The following is a 22,327-nucleotide window of genomic DNA, read 5'->3' on the forward strand; positions in this document are numbered from 1 at the left end:
TCCAGTCTACCGGGATTAGGGCAGTGCCAATCCAATCAGTGGACTGACCCAGCAACCACCCACCCTTTATCAAGCTCCGCATTACAAATCAATCACACACTCTAGATTCAGCCACCTCCAAAAAACCTTATGACTGTGTGAGGCTTTGGGGATCATCTAGACACAAACCATAACACTACTTTCTATTTTTAAAAGCTGAAACAAGTAGTTGTGGCAGAGATCATTTGGCCTGCAAAGCCTAAAATATTTACTATTTGGCCTTTTATGAAAATGTCTGCTGACCTCTCTTCTACTGACTATGAAGACTTACAAATTGGAGAAGTGATTTCTAATTTGATTAAAATCTTCCAGTTTCACTGAATTTTGAACACATTTATTAAAAATACAAAACAAACAAAAGTAGCATATTTTCACGAGTTGGTAAGAACTGTCTGACCTGAAGGAAAATGAAAATGATCAAGCCAAATTTCATTTAAAAATCTGTGCTTAATTGTTCAATGGAACTGCAAACTGAGAATTGTTACTAAGGAAACCAGCCAATAACATAATTCTCTCATTTTAATCTATATATACTTATGTGGCATCCATTCAACTATCACAGCCACTAAAATATAAAACAGACTGTCTGAGACCAGGCCTTTCAATCAGTGCATCACAAAGAGTTATTCAACCTTGGTTAGAAGGAAGACTACATAAACAAGGATTTTTGTGTACTTTATGCTCTACTGTATTTCTAGCACCTGTAAGGGGAACACCTGTATAAATGAACCAAGAGTTTTAAAAGTTGTAATAAAGCACATTCAAATACAATACATTACTCTCATTAAACAATATTTTAGTGCTAACATACAATTTTTTTTTTTTTTTTGAGACTGGATCTTGCTATGTATCCCAGGCTGGCCTCAGACTTATGGTGATCTTCGTGCCTCAGCCTCCTGAGTGCTGGTATGTGCCACCATGCCTGGTTACAATTTTTAGACAGCGGTGCATGACTATAACCCCAGCACTCAGGAGGCTAAAATAGGAAGATCACAAATTCAAGCTCAACCTGGGAAACTTTGCAACTTAGTGAGACCTTGTCTCAAAGTAAAAATACAAAAATAGGGCTGAGGCTCTATAGCTCAGAGTGAAGGCCCCAGTTTCAATCACCAGTATCAATTAAAAATTTTTGAATTTTATAATTATATAACCTGTTATTATTTTCAATTTATATTTGATGGCTTAGAAGGGACATGATAAAACTGCACAGCAGTACATGGGTACAAATGAAAAGTAAATACACACATGAGAAGTTCTGGAGTTAAAGACCAAGAACAATCTTAGCTCTGTAGAAGAGGTACTCACAGTGAACTGCCTCATTCCTAGCGCAGAACAAACGTAAGACACATTTCGAGACTTTCATAGAGGAATACACTTGACAGAGTCCTTTTATATCTGTTCAATCAAACTAAAAAGTGGGCATGTTTTCTATATTTTAAACATTTCACCTTTATAATAACTCATTTATATTATATTTTACAGAAGTATCAGTCTCCCTGCTATTGAAATGTAAAAAGAGATAATTTCAGAGGCATTGCTGTAGAGTTAAAAGTCTGTCTAAAGGCAAACCTGATCAGAATGTTAGCTTCTCAAATGTTTTCAGTGGCTCCCCAGTGGATACTGAAGGTGCACTGTGATCTGCCCATGGCCTCCTGCCCCTCTCCTGTGAGGCTGCTTTTGCTTTTCCCCTTCACTGCATAGATTTCATCCACAGTCCTGACACCCAACATCCAATACAATTTGATGCATTGCCTTTATCAAACTCCTACTCATTCTCTTTGTGGAAAGCTTTCACCATTCCTTGAGTGTACGTACTGTCCTTTTCCATGCCTAGCAGTGCCTGGCCCACAGTAGAAGTTTATCACTCAACAAACATTTATTTAAATAAGACCTGGACTCATATCACCACAATGCACTGTTTCCACCAAAAGCCTCCAAGCTTCTATTCAAAACTTTACTGACAGTAAATGGACAGCTATTAGCTTCAATGATTAGAGTACATACTACAGTTTCTAGAACAACAAACCCTCAATTATAATCCTTCCTCTCTTTCTCATTTTGTTTAGGAGGCTACAACTGCCAACATATCCCAGACTGGAAATGAAGAAACACATACTGGCAACAACTTTCATCTCAAAATTACTTGCATGGGATTCATTGAAAGGGAACATCCTTTATGAGTCTGTTGCCCTTACTTTCTATACTATGAAAGACTTGCAAAATATGTTTATGGAGTAATGTAAGAAGAAAGCACCAAAAGGAAGCCTGCTTTTGTTTACCCTTAGCCCAATCATTTTAATGTGATAGTTACCAAAAAAAAAGTACTCAGTTGTGAACCCAAAGGATACTATGCTATAACTGGAAAAGCAATAGTTAAACCAAAAGGTACTTCACACTTTTATGATTCGGAAAAGCCATTGAAAAGTCTAGTTTTATCACACCTCTTAGTCCACTGACACAAGAAATAGCAAAAAAGATACCACCTCACCTCAGAAAGAATGAGTATCATCAAGAAATCAACCAATAGCAAATGCTGGTGAGCCTGTGGGGATTGCTGATGGGAATGTAAACTAGTATAACCACCATGGAGATTGCTATAGAGATACCTCAAAAAACTAAAAATAGAAATTCCATCTGACTCAGCTATTCCCCTTCTAGGTCTCTTCTCAAAAGAGTTCAAGTCATCATATTACAGTGATACATGCATATCCATATTTACAGCAGCACAATTTATAACAGCTAAATCTTGAAAACAGCCTATATGCCCATGAGCAGATGACTGGATATAGAAAACGTGGTATTTATATACAATGAGTATTATTCTTCCATAAAGAAGGATAAACTGGTATTATGGTTTGTGTCTAGATGTCCCCGCAAAGCTTCATGTGATTATAGGTGGGGCTGTTTCACAGGTGGCTGGATCTTGAGTGTGTGACACTGGAATTGATTCATGATGAAATGCTAGGATCAGGGCACTAGGATTAAGGGCGGGAGTGCTATCCACCCTAAGTAGCCTGAATAAAATGTAAGGGACAGAAGGAGCTGTGGTTGTTCCTTGCTTGTTCTGCTACCTTCTGGCAGCCATGAACTGTTTCTCCTCTTGATGCCTATCTGTCACACCACCTTGCCTTGGAGTCAGGCAATTATGGACTGAAACCCCTGCAAACTGAGAGCCATGATAAACCTTTCCTCCCTTAACTTTGGGTATTGGGTATTTTGTCTCAGTAATAAAAAAAGTAACTAAAACAACTGAAGTCATTTCTAGGGAAATGGTTGTACCTTGAGACTATGATGTTAAGTGGAATAAATCAGACACACAAGCTTCAATTATTACATGGTTTCTCTCATATGAGAAACCAGGAAAGAATAAAAGATAGATAATAGGAAGTAAGGAGATCTTTTTCAAATGTGAAAGGGAACAAGAGGTAGAGGGAGGAGAGAAGGAAGAGAAAAGGGATAAAAGAAAAAGAAAAAAATGGAAAGAGAGCTTCTGCAAATGGAAAAGGGAACAGGGTTGGAGGGAGGGGGAGAATGGAAAAAGGATTAAAATGTGTTATGAACATGGGCAAACTCCCCACAAAAATGTAATCATTATGTACTATAAATATATACTAATCAAGAACATAAAAAAAGAAAAGAAACAGTAGAGAGTAATTTACAAGCAGAATCTGGGTTTCTTATATTTTGCATCTCACATTCTATACAATGTAACAAAATTGTTTTTAACATGAAGTTACTAAAATCTCACTAAAAGCATAGGTAAATTTACTGTTTTATAATCTGAATGGCAGCAATGCTCTGACAAGGACAACTTCTAGGTTTCAAATAACTTTTAAAAACCCAATACGTATATTCTGGACTGCATATTTTACCTAATCTTTTTGGATGAAGCAAAAAAATTGTTATTTGTACCCAAGATTTAAAGATGTAATACAAGCTGAGTGTGGTGGCACATGCCTGCAATCCCAGCACTCTGGAGGCTGAAGCAGGAGGATCATTCCAACTTCAAGGCCAGCCTCAGCTACATAGTAAGTTCAAGGCCAGCCTGAACTACATAGTGAGACCCTATCTCAAACAAAACAAAACAAAACAAAACCCCCAACTCCCCTCCCCCATAAAGAGGTAATACAGTCAGAAACAGTCTGAGCACCCAATCAGGCAGGGAGGATTTTGCAGGATAACGAGATGAAAGATTCAATAACGCATTTCTTAAATAATACAATTTTATTCTTTTACTTTCCAATTTAGCAAAGCAATGCTAACCAGATGGCTTAATAGTATGTATTCACAAACATTCTTACATGCTGTGTTTGCTAAATATTTTCTTAAACACTGAAGGAACCGGTAGCAGAAGAAATGGACCAAAATGTGCTGTGATACATGGGAAGTTGAGCTGGGATAAAACTTAACGGGTTCAAGATGGAAAATCCTTGGAATTCAACCAAGTTATAAGAAATGAAAAATTATCTCCAAAAGTAATCATTGATGATGTTATGGCTTGTGTTTAGATGTTCTTCCAAAGCCTCAGGTGGTCATAAGTGGGGCTTTTTTGGAGGACTGGATCTAGAGTGTGCGATGTTGGGGTTAAGGGTGTGTGATTACTAAATCAGTCCACTGACTGGTTTGGCATTGCCCTAATCCAGGTAGCCTAGATACAATATACAAGGGGCAGAAAGATACCATTAATGTTCCTTCCTTGTTTGCTTGTGCTGTCTTCTGCTTGCCATGAACTGGTTCTCTATGATGCCCCTCTGCCAAGCCACCCTGCCTTAGAGTCAGCCAATTATGGACTGAAAACTCTACAAACTGTGAGCTAGATAAACACTTCCTCTCTTTACCTGTGGGTGTTTGGTATTTTGTCTCAGCAACAAGAAAAGTAACTAAGACAAACAGTAACTTCCTATTTGAGTATCCTCTTAAGTACCTTACTTTACTATCTTCTTATCAGATACTTATTTTAAAAACTCATAATCATGAGAATTTCCCAACAAGACCATAATCAATGAGAATTAGGCACCAGATATAATTTATATAATTATAATTTCTCCTATCAGTACTCAGATAGGACTTTTAATTTTTAAACTGTATTTAAAAAATTTTAAACTGATACACAAAAACATAAAAATTGTACATATTAATGGGGTACTATTATTTTGATATGTACATATACTGCATAATGCTTAAATCAAGATCTCCTGAAGCATTTATAATTTTTACAGTGAAAACTCTCACAACCATTCCTCTCGCTTTCTGAAATGTATGTTATTGTGACCCATAGTCACTCCATGCAAAATAGCACACTGAGTCGTATTCCATTGTATTTGTGAGTTCCTCAATTTAACTGAATAATTCTTTAAAAAATTCTTGGTGACTCCAAATCAATGTGATCAATTATAATCCTAACCTTAGAGGCTATTACAAATTCAGGGCACCTTTCCTCAGGTTCAACTCTAGGATGCAGAACTCTGAATTCTTCACCGGCATTTTACAGTCTTTCCCTGTCTCTTCCATCCTTCTTGTCATTGTTCCTCACGCTTCACTGCTGCCTGTGTGCCACCTTTCAGCAGCATCTTTCACCCATAGAAAATGTGTGGTGTGCACTACCGGGCTTCCGGCTGTAAGGCACAAAGTGTGAGCAAGTAACGGTGACTCTCCCGAGCATCAGAAACGGCCTCTGGCGTTAGGACCTTGACATTCCTACTTTGGATGTTCAAGAGCACTTTTGTTTGCTTCTTAGTTCCTGTTTTTTACACTTCCTGATTCTTAATGATGCGGGCTTTAGTTTCACCTTCTCCCTCCAGGGTTTGGTGGACGACCACATGGAAACAAGGAACCTGAAACTGCTTCTGTCCAGCAAGCCCCAGAAGGAAATCTACATGTTCTAGCAACTTTCTCCTCCCTTGTCAAGCATGTTTCCTGCGTAAGGTGTAAAACATGATCTCCAAGGAAATGAATGTTGCTATATAATTGTTATAAGTTTGTGTTCAGGATCGTTAGGAACTAACTGAAGAAATGAAGGGCGCCTGGCTTGAAATGCAGACTATGTGGGAAGGGAAAACAGCTGTGCAACTGCCAAGTTCCCTCGTCTGAACAAAGGTAGATGTTAGGTGACTACGCTCCATTCTGTCACCAGATGTCTTGTTTAACAAGTGCTCAAAACTATGTGTGCTAAGTGTTGTTCCAGGTGGCAAAACAAAGAACAAAGAGAAGCTGCAAGATAACGTGCTCCAGTTCAAAATGAGGACAGATGTTAAAATTTAAACAGCCAAAAATGAAGCAGATTTCTACAGCATTACTACAAATGTGTGAGAATGGCTAGCAGCTAGATGGTTTTGGAGGACTTTTGTAAACAGTGCGAAAAAAATCAGAACCTATCACTTCAAAATATGCCTTTGCTATGTACATGATTTTGAACTGAAGGTAACTGAGAAGTAGCAAACCAAGAAACAGCTGTCTCTGTCCTCCCCCTCTTCTGCCTGCAGGACACAAATTTTCCTGTACTGGAGACAGCTCTACACTCTGCCAGAGATCTGCAAACAACTCTAACTCCACCAGCTTCCTCCAATACATCTATCTTCCCACAGTTTCCTGCCCACCCCTTCTCTTATCCTGTTTTCTCCACAAACTTACTGTTCTGTGTTGAAGATGCTGTACAAACCAGTGTTCTAAGCTGCTGCCTTCAGTTTCTTTTCATTGCAGTTCTCCTGTGCACTGTGTGTGTACACACTAATAAACCTGTTTGGCTTTTCTCTTGTCAGTCTGTCATTTTTTACCGGGTTCTCTTACAACTAAGAACACGGATGGGTACAGGTGATCTTTAGCCTTTCCCACAAATGGAAGGACACACTCAATAACCTGTTAAGTCCTGTTTCACTCTGACAGATCTATTTAACACAGACAATCCAAAACCACAAGGTTTTAGTTCTACATGTAGCCTTCATGCTGAAAAATAAATCTTGAAGGGTACTACATGGTACGCATGGAAGAAATTCAAGAGCCACACATTATCCAAAGTTACTTATTCAATGACATGAACAAATACCAGTTATATCTTCAAGGGATTAGCTAAGAAGCTCTTCAAGTGAAAAAAAAAAATCATTTCCTTTTTTGAGCAGGATAATCACAACTACTTTGATAGCACCATCACCATACACATCACACACCCAATGTCATGAAAAGGAACTGGGAACTCTCTTTAAAAAAATCACTTCAAAGATGAATCATATAACATATGGACACTGACAGAGCTTAAGAATCTGAGTTAAGTGAATGTGTGGTTGTCAGGGGGGAGCAAACTAATTATAAAAAATTGATTTCAGCAATCTGTAGGAATGTAGGAACTAAAAGAAACTTAGCTGCAACATTCACCCAGAGAGCTGAGAAAAGGATATAGAAGAATATCATGAGAAGCGGGAGTAGGGGTCAACCACAGTCATCAAGCTGTTGTTGATTGTTAGGTCCTCTCATCTCCTGGTGAGGGGAAGAAGTGTGTGGAATGTTGTAGCTTAAACCAGGTAACACATGTAAAGACATGTAGAGAAGAAAAGAGTGCTACTGGGAAAGTCTGACTTAAGAGTTGAAATTCATCGGATAATGAACATTGATTTTTTCCCCAAATACTCCAGATGACCACCGCTTCATTACTTGATACTATCTCATAAAGGTTTTCTACCAATACCCAATACCCCTAAAGCAGCAGACACATCTGTCTACTCTGCACTCCTTCCTCCTGGGGAACTATGTCCTTCTTACTCTGTTACAACAGGACTACATCAGGATGTGCCCTGTAACAGCAAGGCGCAAGGTGCTCATTGCTCAGGACTCCATCCCTGCGTTCTTCCCTAGGACTATGGAGGAAAACTGGCTCTTTCTGCAGTGTGAGAAAAACTGAATCCAGAGAAGAACTGTCAGTCACACCCAGAGTCTGCGTAAAAATGAAGAAGGGGCCAGAGGAAGGGAGAGAAAAATTCTGTTTGGCTGAAAGGGATTTCTGCCCCTTGCAAATGAAAGCTCCTCAGTGCCCACATATCTATATTTACATCTTGTAGTTTGGACAGAAGAGTTCTTCATTGCTTAACAGTGAAGATGAAAGTGTTGATCCTTATCTTTGGTTTTATTATTTTTTTTGCGGTACCAGGGATCGAACTCACGACCTTGTACCTGCCAGGCAGGCGCTTATGCCACTGAGCTATATCCCCAGCCCTGATCCTTATCTTTAACCATTAACTCTCTTTCAATACTAGATGTGTAGAGGAATTAAGAAGAATTAGCTTTTAGTCCAACCATCCAAAAACACCCCACAGCAAACTAGAGAACATCAAGTAAGGATCATGGTTAAAATAATTACCAAAAAATAGTACTGCGGGCAAGAAAACATCTGTTAATCACATATATATCTGATAAAGGACTTATATCTAGAATATACAAAGAACACTTACAACTCAGTAACAAGAAGATAATCAACTCAATCAGAAAGAAATGGGAAAAAGTTTTGACTAGACATTTCACCACGAAAGATACGTGACTAGATGTAAGTATATAACAGGATGCTGCAAACCATCTGTCATTAAGGAAATGCAAATTAAAAATGCTCTAAGATACCATTTCATACCCACGAGAATGGAACACAACAAAAATAACAGACTATTAACAACTACTGGTAAAGATGTTAAGAAACAGGAGCCCTCAAACATTGCTACTGGGAATGCAAAATCATGTGCAGTTTGGTGGAAAGCAGTCTGGTGGTTTCTTAAAGAGTTAAATCTAAATATAACATAAAACCCAGAAATTACACTCCTGGGTATATATACCCATGAGAAATGAAACATATGTCCATAGAAAGACTTGTACATGAATGTTGATAGCAGGATTATTCATAAATAAATAAAAAAGTGAAATAATTCAACTGTCCATCAGCGGGTGAATGGGTAAGTAAAAATGTAGTATAGCTAAACAAATGGAATAGTTCTCGTGGAAAGGAAAGTACTGACATACGTTATGACATGAACAGACCAGAAAAATGTCATGACAAACAGAAGAAGCCAGACACAAAAGACAATACATTACATGACTCCACTTATATATATGGTCCAGGAAATGCGAATCTCTGGAGACAGAACATAAATTAATGGTGGCCTGGTGTGAGGGCTATGGGGTAGGGCTGAGGATTAACTATAAATAGACATAAGGGATCTTATCTAGGTTGGAAAACTAGTTTAAAATGTTTTCAAACTAGATTATGGTGCTGTTACACAACTGAAGAGTTACTAAAAGTCATTGTAAACCCAAAACGTGTGCATTTAGGTAAGTCAGGCATGGTGGCACATGCCCGCAATCCCAGCACTTGGGAGGCTGAGGCAGGAGGATTGCTGTGAGTTTGAGGCCAGTCTAAACTGGATAGTGAAACTGTCTCAAAAAGACAAAAGACAATAACTAAGTAAATAAAATGTTCATTAGGGGCTGGGGATATAGCTCAGTGCCAGGATGCCTGATTCATATGTCTGAGGCCCTAGGTTCGATCCCCAGCAATATCCTACCCACTTGCCCCGTAAAAGAAAATGTAATGAAGCTCACTTTTAAAAAATGAATAGGCTAAAGAAGACACAATAAACAAATAGAAGTCATGAATTTAGATCCTCAGTGAAGGGAAAAATAGCTATTAAAAACATTAGAAGACAACTGGGGAAAAAAAAAAAAGAACCTGCCATTTAGATGAGATACTAGATAATATTATAAAATTACTACTAAATGGGGCTGGAAATGTAGCTGAGCAGCACAGCATCTGCCTGGCAAGCACAAGGTCCTGAGTTTAAATCCTGACACCAAAAACAAATAAACAAAATTACTACTAATTTTCTTAGGGTTTATAATAATATTGTTATGCAACAAAATACCTTTATTCTTAGAAGATGCAAGCCGAAGAACACAGTTTAAGTTTCTCCAACTTACTTTCAAATAACTCAAAAAATAAGAGCATACATCCTTAGAAATAAAAAGCAAATGAGACCAAAATATAACTAGTGGTGGGCGAACACAGGTGCAAGCATTCAATGCACTCCTCTTCTAACATTCCTGCAGGTTTGATATATCTTAAACCAAAAAGCTAGAGGGAAATAGCACTCTCATTTGAGACTGTAAGCACATGTGAAATAAATCACCAAAGCAGTTCTCTGGATGTCAGAAAGGCCCCATAGTTAATGTATACTGTCATCTTGGTTTATGATTGTGTTAACATACAGAAACTAACAGAGGGAACAACTGAGAACTACAAATACAAAATAATTCTGCAGCCAGCTGTGAGAGCACATGTCTGCAATCCTAGCACTCTAGAAGGCTGAAACAGGAGCCTAGCCTGGGCAATGTACTGACTTAGTAAGACTCCACCTAAAAAAAATTACAAAGGGCAGGGGATGTAGTTCAGTGTGAAGACCCTGGGTTCACACCCCAGTACCAGGAAGAGAAAAAAAAAGCACAAACTGAAAAGTTAAAGCTTTACAAAAATGTTTTTGTTAACAAATGCTTTTTGCAATGGCATTTAAGTCAAAGCAAGACACTTATTATTGATGCTGAAATCTTTAGTTTCTAGATGTGCCCCCCTCAAAAAAATTTGTTGAATGACAGTCAATAAATTTGCCCATCTGAGTGAACACCCGTCCCACTATATCTTTTGGCCTATATAAACATCAAATTAGATCTTGGATAAACGTGCTTTAAGTTTTTATTCTAAAAAATTCTGTCACATTTTGTACTAGGGTGTATAGAGAATGAAATCTAGGATTTCTGGTTACTCTGGCTGATTTTCTTAGGTTTTACAATAGTACAGTTATGCAAGAGAATGTTTTTATTCTCAGAGGATGCACACTGCAGAACACAGCTAAAGTTTCTCTAACTTTAGCCTCTAACTGGGCCTCCTTAATTTTGTAGTCAGCACTACACTAAGAATCCACTGAAAGAGCGTCAGTCATGTTCATTATGAACAGTTCCTCTGCACTACTCTCAGACATCCTGTCTTATCGTTATGCCACAATTTCTGATAGTGTACTTTTAACAATTTAAAGTTTTAACAGCTTAAAACTCATCCAACATGAAATCCTGCTAATTTCTTGTTAAAATAGGAATCTTGTTAATGAATCGACAGGAAAATTCACCTAGAAGTTCAAATAAAAACATTTATATCTTTCACAATGAAGAAACATTCTACGCAGTGGAACTTAAACTAAGTTACTTAAGAAAAGGATTTGACATGCTAAGATAATTATTTCATACACACAGGACTTCTGAAGACAATATAGTCTAGCAGATGAAATAAGATAGAAATAATAGCTAATAGAATGGTTACAATAAAAAAGATGGACAATAACAAGTTTTAAAGATGTGGGAAAATTAGGAACAATCACACACTGCTAGATTTTCCACATTTTCACCAAATTGTGTGACCACATTAGGAAACAGTTTGCCAGTTCCTCAAAATGTTAAACATAGTTACTGTATGATTCATCAGTTCCACTCCTAGGTATGCATTCCAGACAAATGGAACCTTGTCTGTGCTGAAGTATGGACATCAGTGTCCATAGGAACATTATTCAACACAAAAAGCTGAAAAGTGGAAACACCCAAATATCCATCAGCTGATGAATGGATGAAATGCTGCCTATCCACACAAGGGAACATTATTCAGCCATAAAAAAGATAATATATTCATACATGCTACAGCATTCATGAACCTTGAAAACATTATGCTAAATGAAAATAGCCAGACACAAAAGATCATATATTACATGATTCCATTTAGGAAATCCCACATTGCCCAGAACAGGTAAATTTGTACAGATAGGAAGTAGGTTAGTAATTGTCAAACTGAGGGAACAAGAAAAATCTGGGCTGATGGCTAATGAGCTCGAATTTCTTTTGCAGGGGCTAATGAATGTGTTCTGGAATTAGTGGTACAAGTCTGTAATTATACCAAAAGTCAACGAATTGTACACTTATAAGAGGGTGAATTTTATAGTATGTGAATTATATCTTAATAAATCTGTTATTAAAAAGAATCAGCTCCTGCATTAGGGGTAGAGGTAAGAGTGGGGATGGGAAGCAAAAGACATAGGATAATTCTCAGCAAAAGAAATTAGAACGACCAGTGAATGCGTAAGAAGTTTCAACAATTGTAACCAGATAAATATAAGCTTAAAACAGTAACAGCACTTGGTTTTATGAACTAAACCAAAGCAATGGATAAGACATAAACAAATGATCATTTTATTCTTAAAGACCAAAAAAGCTACTAAAATCCATAAACATTAAATAAGAATAAATGAAGTGACAGACACAGAGAACTGTCCAAGTTGTGGTAGGTAGACATGAAAACCAGGGAGACCTTGGAGAGTAAGAGGGCAGGGATAAATCCCCAATTATCCAAGTACGGGTCTCAGAGACCCAAAACTTCAGAGGATGAAGATTCTCCTCCAAGGAAAGGTTTTGTTTTGTTTTAAAATAAATAGCATTAAAATAACTGGGCAGCCATTGGGAAAAAATGATAAATTAGATCTATTCCTCACACAGAAATATGTTTCAAATGGAAATGGAAAAAATAAACTACCTGAGTATCAGAAGAAAGCATGTGTGAATTGTTCTATAACCTGAGGGCCAAGAAAGACTTTCTAAGTAAGACTAGAACTGAGAACGAAATAAATTTGAGGTTAATACATTTTACTATGCAAAACATACTTCTGCACGGCAAAAAACAACATAAGCAATGGAAAAGATGACTAGGCAAAATCTTTACAACATATGTTAAAGCTAAATAGCTAATAATCTTAAATATAAAACTACAAAGTTGAGAGGGAGAAAAAAGGCCTGAAAAGATACTAGAAGGGGTGCAAATAACATGAACAATTAAGAAAAAGAAATTGTAAAATGGACCTTAAGCATATGAAAAAAATGTTTAATTTGCTTGGACGAGAATACAAATGAAAACTACACTTGAGATACCAATTCTCTCCATTAGTTTGGCAAAAATTCAAAAGCTGACAATAAACTCACTGGTAGGGTTGTGGGAACATGCACTCATACATTGCTGGAGAGAAGGTGAAACAGTACAACCCCATAGGGAGAAGAATTTGGCAACATCTAACAGATCTATACATGCACTTGGCCTGAAGATACACTTCCAACAATACAAAGACACATTTGCAAAGTTTTAAATTATAACATCATCAGTAATTGGAAATTACTTAAATTTCCAGGTAAGACATTTGTTGGGAAAAAAACAAATCATGGTACATACAATGGAGTACTATGCAGTTAAAAATTAAAGTGACTTAGCTGCATGTGGTGGTGCACACATGTAATTCCCAGTACTGTGGGAGATAATGGCAGTAGGATTAGAAGTTTGAGCTCAATATGGGCCACTCAGTAAAACCCTACATCAAAATTTTTTTAAAAATCCTAAAAGGCAAGAAATGTTGCTCAGTGCAAAGATCCTGGGTTCAATCCCCCATATTAAAAAAAAAAGTTATTTAGATCATGTGTATTATTTCTCAAAAAGCTACTAAGATGTTAGACAGTAAATTATTTGGACTAACTACTTAGTAAATTAAACTGCCAGGTGTGTTGATCTAGCGATGAAAAAATTACTGATATAATAAGAATGTCAAGAACTGAGAAAGTTGGGGAAGTTCTGATAAAGGCTTATGAAGGCACTTAACAGGAGCTGAGAGAAGAGAGGGTGTGTCTGTTTGTGTAGTTCTGAGGTAACTATGGAGTAAGGTAAACCAAATAGGCTTATGAAAGCACTCTCTTTAGAGTAGTAAGTACTGGAACTAAAGACAAGACAGCACACAAGAAATGCAACGAGTCCAGACTTGAAGATTTCTTTCTTTCTTTCTTTCTTTCTTTCTTTTTCTTTCTTTCTTTCTTTTTCTTTCTTTCTTTCTCTCTTTCTTTCTTTCTCTCTTTCTTTCTCTCTCTCTCTCTCTCTCTCTCTCTCTCTTTCTCTCTTTCTTTCTCTCTTTCTCTCTTTCTCTTCCTTCCTTCCTTCCTCTCTCTTTCTTTCTTTCATTTTTTTACTGACTGACTGATTGAGGGATGGGTCCAGAAAAAAGAGCTAATTGACATGGTTTTCAGAGGCATAACCTGAACTGAGTCCGAAAGCCTAGTTAGAGTGGTAGACTGGGAGAAGGAGTGGCTAGCACTCCAAAATGGGAGAAGGAAAAAATACTAACATTCCAAGAGCTTCGCACAGCTGGAACAGTAAGTACTATGCAAGAAAGAAGAGGTCAGACAGCTGATTAGGTAAGGAGCACATCTGGAGGGTTTTGCACATGATTAAGGATAAAAGAAGTTTGATTTTATTAACGGGCAAAAAGGAGCTGCAAGATGTTAAAGGAAAAGATTAGATTTTAAGGAAAAGATTAGAGAGGGCCAACCATAGGACAGAAGGCAGCTGCAGTATTCCAGAATAAATCTACACAAGGTGTGTAGGAAAACACTTGCAATTCTGGGTGGTAACATCTACTTTCAATGGATTACTATGCTAATTACTCAACTGCAGAAAAAAATAGAGATCCTGTGGCTTCTATGGCTACAAGCATGATCTTTGTGGAATCTAGGAATCTCTGTCCCATCTTCACAATGAAAGCATGTCCTAATCTCACTGTTTTACTGTTCAAAACGACACTGTCAACCCTGATACTCAGTTTCAAAAAGTGAGTTCAGCAAGGAAACTGAATTCTAGACTGTAAGATTATGTGTGTCATGTATTGGTCTCCAGCATCTAATACAGGACACTAGCCGTGGAGGCCTTTAAGGAAAGTATCATAATATTTTATGGCAGCCTGCTTTTTTTTTGGCTTGTACAGACTACTGTTGACTTTGGGGAAGCAAGTCTTCACCTTATATATAATTAAATCAAGGATGCAAATTCTCTTCTAAAATTTACTCACACAGCTTTGGGAAAGCATCTAAGAGCTAAAGAAAAAAGAACTGCTTCTTACGGGGGGGACTAGAGAATGAGCTGTGTTTTACTTAGAACTGTATCTTTTTTTCTCTTTGAACCAAGAGGCGAACACATTCTTCAAATTAAGCCTATGAAAAACTGCATTAAAAAAAACGCACAGGCTTAGAAGGAACGAAGGGCATTCTCTTTGCACTGAATAGCAATTAGACCACTAACAAAAGTTCTGCAATCCTCAAGTTGCCATGCTAAATCCAAAGAGAAACATGATTCATGGCTGCAGTGGTCAGAACAGACCTGGCACACCTCTGCTACTATATCTGTAGGCACAGTGGGGATAAAGAGGAGAGCAGCTGCTGTTGTTTAAGGCCACCTGGCCAGAGTCACTGCTGACCCTGGCCACACGTGATGGCCAAGAGTGCTGAGATCAGTATCTTCACTTTCCTCAAGCTCAGCTCCGTCAGAATCATCTTTTCCTCCCTTTTAGGGTTAACAGCAACCCTCACTACTCTCAGAAATCCTTATTTTATTTTCAAACCCAGGCTCCACTACACACTAGCCAGGGGGCTGTGTCTCTGGCAAACAACTGCAGGCTGTGTTAGGAAAGTATGGAAAAAGTCTCCATCTTGCAGAGGTATGTGGCGATTAGAAACAATGTAAGCAAAGCTCTAATCACAGTGCTTGGCAGGAAATCAATAGATGGGAAGTATTATTTATTACCAAGGGGGTTACTGAATTAAAGAGGTGAAAAATCTAGAGTCTATATAGTGGTCATGTTGCTGAGACATGAAATGGCAGGCTTTTCTCTCCTTTGTCTAAGAGTTCGAACATTTTACAAAACACTGAAAATCATGAACTGTCTTCCCTCCATCTTTGAAAAGCGTATTTTTCCTCATTAACATTAATAGCTTCTTATTCCAATACTTTAAAAGTGATTTGCCCTTGCCATTCATATATTAAAGAATACAAGTGTATATACTGTTCAGAGACACATACATAAGAAGCGATACTGAAGCCAGGGACTGTGACACACACCTATAAATGCCAGCACTCTAGGAGGCTGAGGCAGGAGGCAGGAGCTCAAGTTCAAACCCAGGCTGGGGAATTCAGCAACTTAGCCAGATCTGGTCTAGGGAGAGAAAAAAAAGAAAAAAAGGCCCTGGGTTCAATCCCCAAGTACCACCCACCACCTAAACAACAAAACAAAACAAAGCAAACAACAAAAATGATTCTGGTATGTTTATTTATGTTCTGTAGAAAGTGAGTTTCTACAGAAACTTTGGAAAACCAACACAGGAGTGCCACTAGACACTGGGCAGGAAAGAAGAGGCTAGCACTTTGTTCCGATTTGGACCACAACCATCTATAAACAAAAATGTTCCCTCATAAACTGTCAGTAAGATTTTTCTCTGTAAGTCAGCCTTTCCCCCTCTTTTATGAAAGCCCTGCAAGGAAAAAAAAAGGGTGTTGCAACGAAGTAAAAGATACAGATGACTGCATACTCAGCAAACACCAGAGAATAGCAGCTGGATCTCGAGAAAGAAATGTGTAAGTGGCTACTGGTAAATCTTATCAAGGTCACATTAGATAGCAGAGGACTTCAGGCATCAGTGAGAAGAAGGAGCCACTATAAGCAATCCTGTGATGTACCACGTTCCCCACACAGTATTAACTCCCCAATTCCTCCTTTTGATTAAAACAGGGTACAGTTATTAATGCCAAACAAAAACGTAATGCCCATCACCAGGAAATCTCTTCCTCTTAACCGTGGATATGCTCAAACTGTAAGCACTGAACACTGGAATACAAGTTATTACACTGCCCAATAACAATCCCCCAAATATAATTTTAACCTTTCAGGGAAGGGTAGAGTTTTGGGGATTGTTCCTTAATCTTGTTGAAGAACAGAAAGGCAAAGCAAAATCCACAAGTGCCAAGAACCTCAACCAAACGAACAAACACTCTAGGTCAATAAAATAAACGACACTTCTGGAAGGTGAGATCACCTACACATCCATCAATTCATTCATTCATTCATCCCGTGCAAAAAACACTGTGTTCTAGATACACTGCGCTGAAACACTCAAGACAAAGCTCCTGCCCTGAAAAAAATTCAACATCTAAAAACATTTTAATGGAGTCAAAAACAGGCCAATCTGATACATTAACAAACATAAGCTAAAAGGAAGGCCTTCGACTGTGAGAGTTTCCTTACTAAATGTGCTATCCTATTTTTGGAACGGTTATTAAAGTTGCAATTTACTTCCGTGGAAAGAATGATGAACTCAGGACACACGTTTTATAAAGGTTCTTTTCCTCGCACACATCAGACTACTGTATTTTATAGGGCGTGGCACTGGAGTTCTCACATAACCTCAATGACACTCGACTGAGCTCTCACAAGTCTGGACATTCAGGTTTCCACGCAAAAGCCAGGGAACTCCCTAATTCCCTCTAAACCTCTAAACAACGCTGCCACCTCCGCGCGGCCCCCCCACCCCCTACTTCCCAACACAGGTGCCCAGGCTCAGGCAGAAAAATCTCACCTTCCACTTCCAGAAACAGCGGAAGAAAGGCCCCCACCCAGGTACCTCCATCCTCTCCTCATTTCTAAGGCTGGGTCATCCTACCAGACAGAAGCAGCTCAACCTCTGCAGCAGCCCAAGGCCAGCTGTTCAGCTCAGTGAGGAGCGTCTCATGACTTCGGTCCCCAAAGCCGATCCTATCCGCACATGAGCCCGGGCCGGCGGAGGCTCTAGTGCAGACGAGGGGTGCAAAGGCAGGAAGGGAGGAGAGAAGGGTGGAGGGAGCGGGGGACTGCGGCGGCGCCAGCTGGGAGCCCCCAGGTCGCGGGCACCGCCCGGGCGGGGACCTCAGTGCCACCGGCTGGAGAAGCGAGGTGACCTTCCGAGAGGCCGCCCCGAGGGGCTGCGGGCGCGGGGACTTCGCTCCCGGGGCGCATTCGCCGCACAGCCGCGAATGCGGTGCCGGGGTTCCAGCGCCCGGGACTCGTCCCGCAGCCTGGCCCGAGAGGTGCAATCTGGGCGTCCGGACTCCTCGCCCGGGCCTCGGCAGCCGCCGCCCGGACACACCCCCGCCGCCGCCCCGGCTCTCCTGGCCCCGGGGGCATCGCTTACCTGTGTGCGGCAAGCCTGTCCGCCGCCCGCGGGCTCCAGAAGCCGCGGCTGTGCTGCCTCTGACCGGAGGCTCCGCGGCCCTTGTCGTCTGGGAGAGTCTGCGCCCAGAGCGGCAGGAGCAGGAAGAGGCAGAGTCCGACGGGCGGCGGCGGAGCCTGGGCGGCTGGAGGAGGAGAAGGAGGAGGACTCGGAGCTCCGCTCAGGGGAGAGCCACCCTCCTCCTGGCCGCTCTGCAGCAGCCGCCGCCGATCACTTCCGGGCCGCCGGGAGCGGGGCGGGGCCGACCGGGAGTACTTCCGGCCCGCGGGCGCAGAGCGGAGTGATGGCGGTCAGGGCTGGAGAACAAAGGCTCTCGAGGGCGCGGGTTGGCCGGCCTCCGCCCCCTGTGTCTCTCACGGGCGGCCCTTCCTTCGACTCTGCGCTCGGGGAGGTGAAGTCACCTCCCGGGGGTCCGGGAGTGGCCCCGGGCCTCGCGGAGGTTCTCGGGTCGCGGCGTCCTGTCTTCTGCTGGGGACCGGGAAGAGGTTCTCGGGAAGGGAGGGGAGGCCGCCATCTTGCTTGCTGGGGGCAGCCTCTTCTCCCCAGGCGTCGTTGGGCGGGGGCCGCTGTGTCTCGGGGCCGGGATTTTCCCGGTGTGACGTGGCGTGTCGTGGTCTTAGTCTTAGGTGGCGGCTGGACGCAGGTTCTGGTTGGGGGTTTCGGGGCTCTCCAGCCTCGGGAAACCGCCCTCGCCGATGCTCCGCGGCTGCTTCCGAGGCGCGCAGGTCGCCTTCGTGCAGCAGGTGTGATGTCGGTGTGGCGCCGAGATCGCCCTGCGGCCCACAGCGCAGATCGAGTGGCATAAGTCTTTTCACTAAGTTGGCTGCTGTATTTATGTCCCTCCACAGATTCGAAGTAGATACTTTGCCCATCGTCCGGTAGCAGATTCTTATTTCTTGATACTTATTCATTCTCATTGCTTCTCCGTCTCCAATTTGAGTATCATCCACGTGCTTGGCATTACCCGCTGAAGGAATGTCCGAGTGGACCGACAGGAAAGCAAACAATTGTATCTAGAACTATAGTGTATCAAGGTGCACAGAGGAAAGGACTAAAACTCGACGTTAGTGTTTTGAAGCTACATAGGCATTTTTCCAGCATAAAAATAGTGGAGAAGGCAAATTCGGATCCGTACAGGAAAGCTGTGCATCACAGGGTCAACTAATTGAGAAAAGGCTGAGTAGTAATTACAGGTCTTAAAAGTTCAAGCTTGGGTCGCTGGAAAAGATGAGGCCGCCGAAACAGAAGCCACATCACGAACTCCTTGCCCTTATGACACGGTGAGCGAGTAATGGCGCTGGGCAGATTTACAATGTAAGCTATTCTTTTGTTGGAGAGGGGCAGATTAGTTGCTGGGGAAGAGCAGGGCAAAGCGTTGAGACGAGGAGCCATTGGAGAACTCAAGAAGATTAAAGACAAGGACTGTTGTGACAGTGAGCGTCCAAAAGAAATAGAGTTCTATAATATTAGGAGACCAGACCGTCTGATAATTGGTTGCTGAGGACAGCTGGGTAAGAGAATGGCAGGGGCAATAATGATGCGTTGTTTTATGTTGGGGGAGGGGCAGGATAAACGTGTATTTTACTAAATGGCGTGAGAAAGGGTTGAGGTGGGCTGTGAGACGAACTTTTTTTTTTTCTGCAGAAAGTGAGTTCAGCTTTCGACTTTGTGAGTTTGAAGAATGGCAGTTCTTAACTTGAGTCGAGGTCTGGGGAGGTGAACTGACGTTAGAAACACCACAGGATTATGTGATCTCATCAAGAGGACTGCAGTTTCAAAACCACTTCTCCTTTCTCCCTGCCTTAACTTGGGAAAATTCCTTGAGTGTTACATTAAAAAAAAAAAAAAAAATCCCAATTGAAAGGTTTCAGTGTGGTCCTATGTGCCCATCCATAGCTCAGCACTACTACTTAATGCTTAATGGTGAGAGGATCCTAAAGGTCAGGCTTTTTATTTTTTTTTTTTTCAGTACATATGGGGAATTGAACCCAGGACTTTCACACTGAGCTACGACCCCAGCACTTTTTTATTTTGAGAAAGGGTCTTGCTAAGGTTCCCCAGGCTGAAATTGAACTTGCAGTCCTGCTACCTAAGAATGCTGGAATTCACTATCACACCAGCTTAAGGTCAGGCTTTGAGTATGGTAGCGCTCATTCATCACTATAAACTCATAAGATGAAATATTACCTATGTTGATATTTTAATAAAAGTACTTTAATGGTTGGCAGTACCTTAGACTACCACAGACCAAAGGTTGAGGATGACGGGCTGCACAAATATTTGCTGAATGGAGGACCACAAGGAGGGTGACTTCAAGAGCAAACAATAGGAACACCATGAAAGACAGCCTCAGATTCATTAGTCAGCCTGTCTCGGCAGTCCCAGCTGTGCTAACCTAGCATGATGCAGTCAGAATAGTTCATTTTGAGCAGAGGCTTCAGAAAACCACAAATAACAAAAGCCCCATAAATAATAGCTACACAAGCAAACCAAAGACTAATTACTAGTTTTTGCTCTACGTTCCTGTAAAGCAGCATTTTTTAAAACACAAAGTGAAAAACAAATTCATTCACACACCTTTAGTTCTTAGATGAAACACATTATTTTCAATGTTCCTAGAATAGAAATTCTTTTAGGTGTGTTAAGTGTATAAAAGGTGATATACTGAACTAGAACTGAAAATAATTAACTTGAGTCCCTTTTTTATTAGTTGGTCACCATTTTGACCTGACCCCAGCGAAGTCACTTCACCTTTCTATGCCCTAGTTTTTCTGGCTATAAAATAAAGATAATAATAACTTTCTACCAGTCTGCTTCTTGGAGATATAAGAAATAAGAAATGAATGCTCTAAGAGCTCTTTGAGGTACATGGATGAAAGGGTGTAATTATAAGTACATATTAATCATTAGCCCTAACATCCAGTAGAACTCATGAGCATTCCTAAATTTGCTCCCTGGGCAGCTCAAAGAACATGAAAAATCCTGTTTTAGAATAGGCTTAGATCTGTCTCCCTGTTTCCTGATATCAAGCCTTTATTTTGCTCTTTATTTGTACTTTGCCTAACTCAGAATGAGAGGTACTAAAAAAAAAAGATACTGTACGATGTTTAAGCTGTGTGTTTGATTTCACTTACCATTATATTTTCAAGGTATCTATTTTCCCCAGATGTGTCAAATTTATTCTGTGTAATAGCTAAATGGGAAGGGATCTAGGAGACAGACGGAGGGGGAGGGAAGTGGAAAGGAGAAGAGGAAGTAAAAAGATTTAAGATGTGTCATGTACATATACCAAATACCCACAATGAATGTAAACGTTACATGCTGTAAACATGAACTAAAAATAGCAACAAAAGTGAAAATGAGAAAAGGGGATTTAGAGATGCAGAGAGGGGTGGGTGGGCAGAGAAAGGATTAAAAAGAATCAAGCTGTGTTACCTACGTGTACCTACTTTCTAACATGAATGTAAACATGTACTGCAGATGTGTACAAATAAAATAAATAAAACATAAAGTAGGCCTATGTTTCTTCTTGACTTGTGAATAAGTAAAAGAAGGGAAGTTGGGGGCTGGGGATTTAGCTCAGCAGCACAGCGCCTGCCTGGCAAGTGCAAGGTTGTGAGTTCAATTCCCGGTACCAGAAAAAAAGCAAAACCGAAAAAAAAAGAAGGGAGGTTTTAGTAACTACAATTCTTAGGTCCACTATTACTCATAGCTAATATATGCTTCTTGGAGAAAATAGGTGAGTGTGGATTCGTCAGTCAGGTTTCAAAACTAATGATTCGTCGACTGCAGTCATTTAGCTGGAATTTTGTGTTAAAAGCATTGCTCGTATTTCTATAGAATAAGTATTTACATGCGGTTACATGTTTGAAACAGAAAGATGAGCATTTCTGCAAACCTGCCACTGGCAGTACTGGTTACTCAGAAATACTTAATGAAGTACATCGTCCTGTGAGATTTGTCCAATGTTTATCCCTAAAGTAGGTGAATGTTTTCCATTAGATTGGTGGCTTCAGAATTTCTTTTTTGACAGGCATGTGCACATATAAACATTTATAGTCATAACCGTAGATTACATATTTATAACATCACAAAAATATATGAGGGGCTAAGTAATCCCAGCAGTCAGGAGGCCGAAGCAGGAGGATTGCTGCAGGTTTGA

At 40.4% G+C, this 22,327-nt stretch overlaps 2 protein-coding genes across 4 annotated transcripts in view; one reads left to right on the forward strand and one right to left on the reverse strand.

Moving 5' to 3' along the window:
• The window catches only part of Rala (v-ral simian leukemia viral oncogene homolog A (ras related)), a 64,180-nt gene extending 45,806 nt beyond the window's left edge, over positions 1 to 18,374 (reverse strand). For 2 of the 3 annotated variants that reach the window (XR_263026.2, XM_005397729.2), the window contains exon 1: positions 18,127 to 18,370. The gene's annotated coding sequence lies outside the window, so the exon portion shown is untranslated. Of the gene's footprint in view, positions 1 to 18,126 lie in introns of all 3 variants that reach the window. The other variant, XM_005397730.2, reaches the window with a different exon arrangement.
• LOC102016986 (translation initiation factor IF-2-like) lies at positions 17,969 to 20,022 on the forward strand. The gene is made up of 2 exons (XM_005397961.1): positions 17,969 to 19,676; positions 19,810 to 20,022. The coding sequence occupies exon 1, from the start codon at positions 17,969 to 17,971 to the stop codon at positions 18,968 to 18,970; it is 1,002 nt and encodes a 333-aa protein (XP_005398018.1). The 3' UTR covers positions 18,971 to 19,676; positions 19,810 to 20,022.
• The last annotated feature ends 2,305 nt before the right edge of the window (positions 20,023 to 22,327 follow it).

This window comes from Chinchilla lanigera, unplaced genomic scaffold, assembly GCF_000276665.1.
Source record: "Chinchilla lanigera isolate Chin_1 unplaced genomic scaffold, ChiLan1.0 scaffold00059, whole genome shotgun sequence".
NCBI lineage: Eukaryota > Metazoa > Chordata > Mammalia > Rodentia > Chinchillidae > Chinchilla > Chinchilla lanigera.

What these genes read in the sequence shown, in the direction of transcription:
- LOC102016986 (XM_005397961.1), top strand. Translation starts at nt 17,969, where the DNA reads ATGCGGTGCCGGGGTTCCAGCGCCCGGGACTCGTCCCGCAGCCTGGCC.